Here is an 11,273-nt window from a genome sequence, read left to right on the forward strand (position 1 = left end):
GGATTATTATTATTATTATTATTATTATTATGAAGGTGAAGATGAAGAGTTGGTAGAACCGTTAGCATGCTGAACGAAATGCTCAGTGGTATTTCGCCCATCATCATTTTCTGAGTTCAAATTCTGCCGAGATCGTCTTTGCCTTTCATCCTTTCAGGATCGAAAAATTAAATACCAGTGAAACACTGGGGTCGATGTAAACAACTTATCCGCTCCCCCATAATTTCAAGCCTTGTGCCTATAGTAGAAAGGATTATTATTATTATCAATAATTTTTTGTTATTACTATTATTAATGTGGTCTATAAAATAGATAGATACCAGTCGTGTATTGGGGAAACATAACTGATTGTTCTCATCTCCCTCCCTCCATTAAATACCAGTCATGTACTTGGGAGATGTTATTGTTATTGTTCATATTATTATTGTTGTTGTTTATATTTTAAACATGACTTCTGCTTTGTTTATTGTAGGTATTGATGACACTACAATCAATCCAACAGAATGAAATCTACCAGAAATTTATTCAAGACGGACAACTCATTCTTACCTAGCGCCAGTGGTTAAACTGGGAAAATTGTTTCTACTCTGATACACAGCATATCTTCTTCCTTCTCTTTTTTTTGTTCTTTGCACAAATTTCTTCTTTTTCTTCTTCCTAACTCAATATTACCAAATCCCTCTGGTTCTCTCTCTCTCTCTCTCTCTCGCCACCCACTCCCATCCCATTTTCCATTTTCTTGAATTCAAAATCAAAATGAGCATATATTTCTCCATTCTGGAAATGAAACAGAATAAAAAAGCGGATAAAGAAAAACAACAACAAAAAATATTGGAAAGAAAGAATCCCAGAAAAGTCCCTCATGTGAGAGAAAATGTAAAAACGAAACAAAACAATGAGACTGTAGAATGAACAAACAAAACCTGGTCCCAATCTATTCATCATTAATCTGAAAATTCCAATGAAAATATTAAAAAAAGATATAGCGTTTTTTTTTTTTCCTTTCCCTTTTTTTAATGGTTTTATTTACAATATTTCTTCCCTTTCTACTCACAATCTCTTCAAATGTATGTATTTTCATTTTCGTTTTTCTCTTTTTGTTTTTGTTTTGTTAGAAGGTTTTTCACTTATAATTCTTGTCCACAAACATTCAGTTGTCTTCTGCTAAAGTATCCATCTGCAACTGTTGTTGAATTGGAAAGAAATATTTTGGTGGCTTTTGCTGTAGTTTTTTTTTTTGTTTTCCTTCTTCTTTAACATTATGAGGTCCCCTGCCCCCTAATTTTACTGCTTCATCATTCTTCTACTAATTTGTGTTATATGTACATATTGACACACTTTGTAGTTCAAATACACAGCATTCACACACACACACACACTATATAATATATATATATATATATATATATATATATATATATATATATATATTTTTATTTGTAGATTACATATGCTATCATTGGTTGCATGTGAAAACTCACAATTTTCAAGTGTTCTACTTTAAAATGTTGGTAATCCATCTCAATGTTAGAAAAAGCTACATTTAATATATATACATATATATACATACATATATATATATATATATATATATATATATATATATATATATATAATGCATTGGTGTGTGTGTGTGTACATATTTTAATAGTTACTTTAATCAGCTCATTGCAATCTAGACCAAGAATCAATCTCTTGTTTACATTTTGATTTACACATCCTTTTACATACTGCTCCTCTAACTTGTGGGTCTTCTACTTACTCCCTTTTTTTTTTTTTAACACTATTTAAATTCTTTCTGCCTTATCTCCTTCTTGCTTGAACGTAGTATTCATGGATATTTTTTATTTGCTTTTTTTTTTTTTTTTTTATACCATTCTTCTACACTATTGTTACTACCAGATCACTGGCAGCTGTTTCAGCTATTGAAATCTTGAAATCAATTTTAAGGCTTTGATCTGCATAGCAAGAGAGAAGAAAATTTTGAAAAAAAAAAAGCGCTATGTTATCACTGCTGTTATTATAAACCCTAGACACCAACTAACCAACGACTCTCTATGAATCTTAATCACAAGTAACACCCCCCCAGTCCCTCCCTACTTCCACTAATTCACCCACCCTTATACAAAAAAGAAAATGTATGAAAAAAAACTAAATGAAAGTTATATCATGATGATGATAGTGATGCTGATAAAAGAAAAAATTAATTGTAATATGAAATGACATTATATTTACACAATATTTACTGTGGAAACATATCATTTTTTTTTTCTTCTTAATTTTACAGAAGTCCACACAGTAAAATAAAGTTTAAAACTAGACATATTTGACTCTAATATTCTAACAAACTACATTTTCTACACACATACATACCACCATAACACATATACACAGTATACATATACATAAAGTAGCTATCATGTAGAGTTTATTATGATCTATATATAATAAGTAGACTTATATTCCTATCCTTCTTTCATAGATACACCACAAGTGGTAGCACTAACAGTTTTGTACTTTTGTCCATTTTTGTTTTATTATTGTTACTCCAGATTAGCCACACACATATTATCCAGGGTTTTAACTGCTATCAATCAGACTTCCTCTCATCATTCCCTTTTTAGACAATATATTCCTAGAGGTTGAGTTCTGTACAGTTTTTGTTTTTTGGGTTTTTTCCCCTCTTTTTTTTCCATTGTTAGTTTTGAGGCTGACTTCTATACTTCCATAATCAAGGATTTCATAAAAATAAATAAACTTTCTCAGTGAAAGGTAATCCAAGAGGCAGATATAGGAATTTCTTTTCATGGTTCACAGTTTTTACATATTCTTTGCCCGTCTCTCATTCTCTATCTCCCCATGTCCCTGTCTAATTTGTTTATCTATCAAATTCTCCATCTTAATGTGACTTAATTTCTAGACTGACTTTTCCAGTGATTATTTAAACATGAAACACTTTAGAGCATAAGCAATTTATCTTTGTTTCCTTGTTGACTTACCAGAAGTACATACACATGCACACACAGTTTACATTAGAAGATTGAGAGAGGAGTGCTCAGTACACGTTGTGGAGGATATGGGTTTGTTTTTATAGAAACTGAAACTGAGGGTTTGTCTCGTGGCTCTAGTTTCATGCCAGTGCACTCTTCAGGTGAGAACTTGCCTAAAGATCATAGTAGCTTGAAACTCAAGTTGTGAGACAAACCCTTCATTTGTTTCAACAGAAAAACTATTTGTGTGTGTCAAATGTAATACTTTAAGATTTTTGTGCATTCACTACATGTGTGTTTGGCAAAGGTGAATTGAGCATTTTAGTTATTTCCATAACAAATAAACAAGTGCAAAAACAATTTGTGTGTATATATGTATGTGTTTGTATATATCATTCAATGTAGACAGTATAAAGATACAGGCTACTAACAGTTTCTTACTTTGATGACATAAGGAGTGTTATAAAAATTGCCTAGACCTCTGTCTTCAAGTTAAGAAACTATCAATAGCTTGTGTCTTCATACTGTGTACATTAGCTGATATTTATCTCACTGTGTGGAGAATTTTTTTGCTGATCTTACCTTAACACAACTGTAAACTATGTATATATATAAATTTGTAAAACAAGGTGATGGGATGAACAGGCTTTAATCACTAATCACTACAATTGTTTCTGTGCATTGGTAATGGGTGTTAGTTGCTCATTTTATCATACTATTGCTATATGATCCAGCAGCAGCTTTGTACTCACACATCATCAAGTGAGTGGCTTTGAGAGCAATGCTGGATCACATCCAGTTCCCTATTGTTTTATGCCATTTTTTATTTTTAGCATTCCCTCTTTACTGCATAACATAGATTCAAATTAACATAAGTCGTAGAAATACCAAGTAATGTAATGGCAGTGAAAATCAAAAGCATAAATATGAATTAACCAAACCAAAATTTTTTTATTGTAAGCATATCTCTCTCTCTCTACACACACACATATATATATATATATATATAAGGTATTGGTATCTAGAAGACCCAAAGAGTGGCAGGTAATGCTAAGTAAGTGCTATGGACAGACTAGTTAAACTTTTGGTTCGATATGATACGAGTGAGGGGTTTAATGTGGGTCTTGTATTAGCATGCATAAATATATTAGACAAAATGAGATAACAAAAACAAGACTGTGAGGAGTTTTCAGGACATTTATAAGGAAAGAGTCTTACAGCTGTTTCTGGGACATTATGGATATCCCTCCATCAGGGACGATGTGAGTGGGGTAAATGTTTGAGTTCAAAATAAGGAATTATTATGGAAAAAGAGGAGATAGGGAAATAAGAGAATAAATGTAGAAATATTTCTACTTTCATTCTCTCATTTCCTTCTATATTCCCTTTTACCTCTATTTTACCCTCTCACATTGTCTCTGATGAAGGGATATCCATAATATCCCAGAAACAGCTGTAAGACTTATATCTATTTCCCTACAAATGTCCTGAAAACTCCTCACAGCCTTGGCTTTGTAATCTCTTTTTGTCATATATATATAATCTTTGTACTTTCTTTTATGATGTGAGTCGAATTTTATTTCTGAACACTCTTTCAGAATGCTCATTATTCACAAAGCTAGTTTAGTTGATATTTATTAATGCTGTTGAGCATTGATTTAGTTACCCCTGTCACTAAACTTTTAGTATTTCATGTCTCTTTTATTAACATTTGTGTAGGACATATCTTGTCCTATTTTGAGGAATCTATACAGCCCATCATGTTTAGCTTCTAACAGAACTCTCTTATTACAAGCTCTACAGTCTATTTTTGCTACTAGCTGAAGTTACAACCTGCTCTTACATTGTTTAGAAAAACTTACATCCTATTCGTATCTTTCTGTTTTTTGCTTTTTTTCCTTCTCTATAAACAAAAAATGTATCCTGCTTTTTTGGCTTATGCAGTAACTGTGCATTGTCTTGTTAACATCAAACTGGTGTTCAGACTTGGACTATTTTGGTTTGAGCTATAGTTGTTGACTGGCCAATTTTATTTTAAGCAGGGGTTATGGACTGGCCTTCTTTATTACTGGTAAACATTGTTTCCTGCTATGATACTGTTATTATTTATGGGTCTTTATTTCTCCCTCAAAAATAAAAGATAAAAGCTTAGATTCATTGGAATTATATCTAGTTTTATGTTAATACATGTATTCACTGTGTTTATAATGAACATTATTAAGAAACAAGAAACACACACACATTTAGAACTGTTATGGAAGACTGGCAATGTTATTGGAGCATTAACTATCAGTGATATCAAAGATATGAAAACATTTTGTTAGTCCTAATGCTTTGGACAAAAATTACCTTTTTCAAATTTAACAGAACTATCTCCTTTTGAATAGGAGTATTTTACTTGAAATATCAATTCTAATTAAATATTTCTAAATTAACTCTTCAATATCTTTGTTAATGTTATCATTTGGTGTTTAATGTTCCAACTATATGGCCATTGCAAAAAGCTTCTTTCTATAACCACTCTATTTTCTATATATCCAGCAATGCTTCAAGAAAACTGGTTTGTATGTACATAGGAACATGTGTTTAGGTTAAGCAAGTTTCTCAACTATTCAGTGTATTATTTCAAAATTTCAACTATAATCTTAAGTCGGTGTTAGATACTTTATTCAAAGTTTCTACCTTCCATTTCTCATGTTTGAGTGTAGTATAAATGTCTTATACACACACATATTACAACACACGCACACATTGTACACATATTTCAATAATAATGTGCTGAAATATTCTCTAATTCTGTGATTATTGGATAGGATTTGTTGATTTAATAAGAGGTGCTTCCAAATTCACTGTTCTACACACACAGCAACAAGTTAACTATATAAAGGAACACTAAACATAATTGGTATTTGTTTTATATAATGTATACGTGTTTCAGAAAACCGGTCACCATAAATTATTCCAGCCTAAAGGTCTTGTTTTGCAACAAATGCAGCCAGTACACTTCGTCGGTATTATTGGTAAAAGTGCAACACAAATTTGCTGGCCTTTACATTCGCTTGTATGCAAATTAGTAATCAGGTTATCAAAAGAGAAATGGAGTCGATGGCAAAGGAAGTAAGAGCCTCCATTCTGTTGCTCTATTCTCACATGCCCTTTTACCATCTCACTTCCTTTTATGATAATCTCACTATTTATTTGCATGCTAGTACATACAAGGACCTGCATCATTCTTTGTGTTGTACTTTTGCCAAAAATACTGAAGTGTGCCAGTGCATTTGTGTAACAAAGCCTTTAGACTCGAGTAAATTATATCGGCAGCTTTTTGAAACACGTGTGCATTATATAAGCCATAAATACTGATTAGACTTGGTACACTCACATATCCGGATTTCTGAAACTCGCCGAACATAAGTGAAGTGTGAAATTATTTAACGTGCCCAAAACTTTGGCAACTAGTCGCGCCTTCCAGTGCATCTTTTGGATTATATATATATATATATAAATATATATTGGGCAAAAGGAGATTCAGAAGACCAATCTGTATTCTTAAACACTGCATACGAAGTAAACAGTTTTTCTTAAAGGAAAACCCGTATAAACTGAAATTCCAGGGATAATTTATTAGTTGCTGAGTTTCTGTACAAGTCCTAGAATTGAAATTACACTTATTCCTTCATTACGATCGTTTCAGTAATACATGGTTCAGGTACATCATGAATATAAATATGATTGTAATATTACAACATATTGTTGAAACGATCATAATTAAGGAATAAATGTAAAACCATAACCGCCATTCTTGTACTTACTGTCTATCTGTGTTTATATATATATATATAGAGAGAGAGAGAATGATGGAAAGTTTAGCATTAAAAATGAAATGGAAGCATTCATATGCACATGGTATATATCAGGGCATCAACTACTTGCAGCTAGTTTTGAACTATTATTCTATGATTTTCATCAGGTTCTCTAAACCTGTACTGATCTCTAGATCATTCGCTTAGTTTAATTGTGCAGTCCAGAGCTCAACACTGACTTAAATCTGATGGAAACCTGTAGATAACGATTTGGCACTGCAGGTTCTGAATCTGTGCTATTTAAAAAAATTTATAACTTGCGTATCAGTTACTATTTCATTTTATAATGATATTTAGATTACGGTATGTGATCCCTTCAGTTAAATAATTAAAAGAAATAAACAAAACTTTCAATACGGATCTAATTGGGTTTTTTTAAATCCTACCCTGCTGTCCATACGACTTGCAACGTTATTGCATATCCATGTGAAGGTGTTTAGTCTAGTTGTAAGGGTGTTGTACTCGCGATCGGAAGTTTGTGGGTTCGAGTCCCTAGTCTGGCAGTACGTTGTGTTCTTGAGCAAAACACTTCATTTCACGTTGCTCCAGTCCACTCAATTGTGAGTTACCTGCAACGGACTAGAGGAATGCTATAATCTCAGTCACACCCCATGGAGTCGAGACAGTACTCACGTGGTATTCGGTATCTACTAGCACCCCTAACGTTAATTACAGCTAAACAATTGTGATGGGAATTTGAGTTAAGATTTTCTGCTCTAAACATAAAATATTTTCTATTATTCAGAATATTCCAAATTATATGGGATTTATTCTTTTTTTGTTTTTCACCCCAAAAACTCTTCTAAGTATAAAAACATCTTAAATCTTAAAATCTTATTCAGCTTGTTATAGGAAGGGCTTATGCTCTTTCATTTTCATCGAAGACCTGAAGTAATTAAGTCTATCTCTAACCTTCGAGCACTTACTAATCACCTCTATCTTCTATATTTTTTTTACCATCTCGATATATAATGCTATTATGTTGTTTGTGTGAATAACGACCATGTACGGCAACGAGTGGCTTTTATCTGATTGGCTTCAAACTAATTATTATTATTATGTTACAACACTCATCACACTAGAAAATAACGGGGTTATTCTTTATTTTTTAAGTTCTAAACTTTATCTTAGTCTGAGATACAATATTACGGGTTTTTAACGAGTATTTCTATCCCCTCTCTACACAAATTTTTGCTGAGGAACTCAAGTACATAATAGCTAATCGTTTGTACTTAATTCTTCTTCTAAACTGTTTTGATGAGGGCCTACTAACAAATATTTGCTTCGTGAACCATGTGATGTGTGTGTGTGTGTGTATTTATCCCCACTTAAAAGTGGATGTTGTGTTAGAACACTGGATTCTGCGTTATTTACCAAGAGAAAACGTTTCATATGGACTTGTGCATATAAGCACTGGTGTTTATATAGCTAGCGGGAGGTAATGCTCTGCCATCGCCACTGGGACTACCATATCACGTGATTTCGGCCTTCTTTGGCCTCGTCAATGGTAGACGCCCGAAGCGTGGCAAATAACGCAGCATTCCGTGTTTTAATGTCACATTCACTTCTAAGTGGCATAAATATTGCCTTTTGGTATTAAAACTGCTTCTGTCGCTAATATTTTTATATTGAACACACGTACATACATATACACTCTTGCAAATATATATTCTTTACCTCTATAGTAGTGTTTTAGAGAGAATAATCTAGAAAATAATTGGTAAAATTCAGATTTGGTCATACAGTTCGAATTCTTTTTACTGCTCAATGAATCGTAAAAATTAAAATTTGATAATTTTTTTTTATGACATTGTTCCTATTTTTCATTGGGGATAGGGGCTGGGGGAGGGACGTTGGAGAAGTACAAATATAATAAGGATCAAATCAAGATATGGTACACGACAGAATCGGGAGAGCAACAAACAAAATATCTTGTGTTTAGGTATGTCTCTACGTTCTGCGTTTGGATCCTGTTGAGCTGACTTCGTCATTGACATTTCTATGATTGATAAAGTAAAATACCAGTTATACACTGGGGTTCATTTGATAGTTCCCTCCTTTAAGAATCTCTGACATTTTTCCTAAGTTTCAAACGAGTGTTATATTATTCTAGGGTATTGTACCTTAATGAGTAGAAGAATCTTCCCCTCTCTCCCCTTCAGATTGTGGGTAAGGCTCCTTGTGATATTTAACAATTTTGGGAAAAAGAAATATTAAATTTCTTTCCAGTGCTTCTTATCTGTTGACTCCCAACATTTGGGATCAAAGGGTAACACACACACACATTATATATATATATATATATATATATATATATATATATATATATATATATATATTCGGGATTAAAAAAGACAACGGAAAATATGACATACCTGTATATAGAGAAATAACTAACCTTTCACTAAGACGCTTGCTTGTCAAATGACTTTAGACAACATAATTAATATTTCTAATAATTAACATTAGAAATATGGATTCTTTATTCAAAATTTGTTTTGGGGGTGGTTTTGATTTAATTGATAACAATAGTAGTTCTAAGAAGTATTTTTTTTTCTTTAAACACGGCAGGTTTACATCTTAAAAGCGTTACGTTAGAGGTATAATGATATCAGTCTTGAACAAGAATTGAATATGAAATAGTTTTATGTGAATCTATAAAGAAAATCGAAGTTTCATCTCTAAAATCTTTCTTTCTTTCTTTCTCTCTCTCTCTCTCTCTCTCTCTCTCTCTCTCAGCCTCTTATAAACACTGTATTGTAATAATTTTTTTTCCTCAAAGATGCATTCTAAATTATGCCAATTTTGAAACCTTCATTTTACTCAGATCTTAGAACATTTTTCTTGAAATATAATTAAAAATATTAAAAAAATCAATGAATGAACTAGATGTCCATAATTTGTTAAGTATAGAAACGAAGAAACCGTATTCAATGATTGGTCAACTTAGTAATTTTCTTTCTTTCTTAATCTGTAGCCTGTTTCGGGACGCTAAAATTCTCTACTAACTTTCATCCATATAGAAACGCAGAACTTTCTTTTTGTATAAAATATAGAAATCATCAAGATATGTAGATACTTTTGGGCTTCGGTCCAAATTTCATATTCAGATTGTATGAATAAAATTTTGTTTTTAAAAAAAATAATTCTTTGTTTTCGTTATTTTGTTTCTTATATTGTAACTATTTTAAACTTGTTTCAATCATTAAACTGTGGGGCCATACTGAGGCACCGCCTTCATTATTCGAATGAACCAACCCCAATACTTATTTTAGGCATACACTTATTCTATCGGGTTTCTTTTGCCGAACCGCTAAGTTACCGGGACGTAAATACACCAACACCTGTGTTCAAGCGGCGTGTGTGTGTGTGGGGGGGGGGGGGATTTCTTTCTGTTTCCGTCTATCAAATCCACTCACGGCTTTGGTGGGCCCGAGGCTATATTTGCCCAAAGTGTCATGCAGTGGTACTGAATCCAAAGCCAACTGGTTGAGAAACAGGCTTCCACACAGCCATGCCTTCACCTTTTGCCGAACCGCTAAGTTACGGGGACGTAAACACCAGCATTGGTTGTCGAGCGATGTTGGTGGACAAACACAAACACACACATATATATATGTATACATATACATATATACGACGGGCTTCTAATATATATTATATTAGGAAAAGGGACAACAACAGCCAAATCCAAAAACCAAGGCATATATACACCCATTTATGTGTGTATCTTTATATCTGTTTGTCCTCACCACTGCTTGATAACTGGTGTTAATGCCTACATCCCCCGTGAATTTATGGTTCGGTAAAAAAAAAAAGACAGACAGAATAAGTATTAGGCTTTACAAAATAATAAATGCCGAGGTCAATTTGTTCGACTAAAAATTCTTCAAGGCGGTGCCCCAGCATGGCTTTAGTCTAAAGACTGAAACAAGTAAAAGATAAAAATATTCTTTTCTACTCTAGGCACAAGGCCCGAAATTTGGGAGGAGAGGGCCAGTCGATTAGATCGACCCCAGTACACAACTGGTACTTAATTTATAGACCCCGAAATGACGAAAGCAAAGTCGACCTCGGCGGAATTTGAACTCAGAACGTAAAGACAGAGGAAATACCGCTAAGCATTTCGCCCGGTGTGCTAACATTTCTGCCAGCTCGCCGCCTTAAAAGATAAAAATATTCTTTTCTCCTCTAAGCACAAGGCCCGAAATTTTGGGGGAAGGGACCAGTCGATTAGATCAGCTCCAGTAGGAAGGAAGGATATCTCTTATCGCATTGATGTTGCCCGTGCTGCAGGTGGTGGCCACATTGAACACTTGTAAGACAGGAAATAAAAATTGATTGTAAGTAGATACGTGTGACTTAGCTGGAGTTTTCTATTGCTATTCCTTATCAAAATACTGTGTAATGAAATCGGTTC

General features: G+C 33.2%; 1 protein-coding gene across 10 annotated transcripts in view; it reads left to right on the forward strand.

Moving 5' to 3' along the window:
• Positions 1–9,999, forward strand: part of LOC106869993 (adenosylhomocysteinase-like 1) — a 426,079-nt gene extending 416,080 nt beyond the window's left edge. For all 10 annotated transcript variants that reach the window (XM_014915943.3, XM_052966153.2, XM_014915942.3 and 7 more), the window contains one exon: positions 473–9,999. In XM_014915943.3, the coding sequence (XP_014771429.1) occupies positions 473–479 (7 nt within the window). In that variant the 3' untranslated portion in view covers positions 480–9,999. The remainder of the gene's footprint in view (positions 1–472) is intronic.
• The last annotated feature ends 1,274 nt before the right edge of the window (positions 10,000–11,273 follow it).

Source organism: Octopus bimaculoides, chromosome 3 (genome assembly GCF_046866305.1).
Source record: "Octopus bimaculoides isolate indiv1 chromosome 3, ASM4686630v1, whole genome shotgun sequence".
Classification (NCBI taxonomy): domain Eukaryota; kingdom Metazoa; phylum Mollusca; class Cephalopoda; order Octopoda; family Octopodidae; genus Octopus; species Octopus bimaculoides.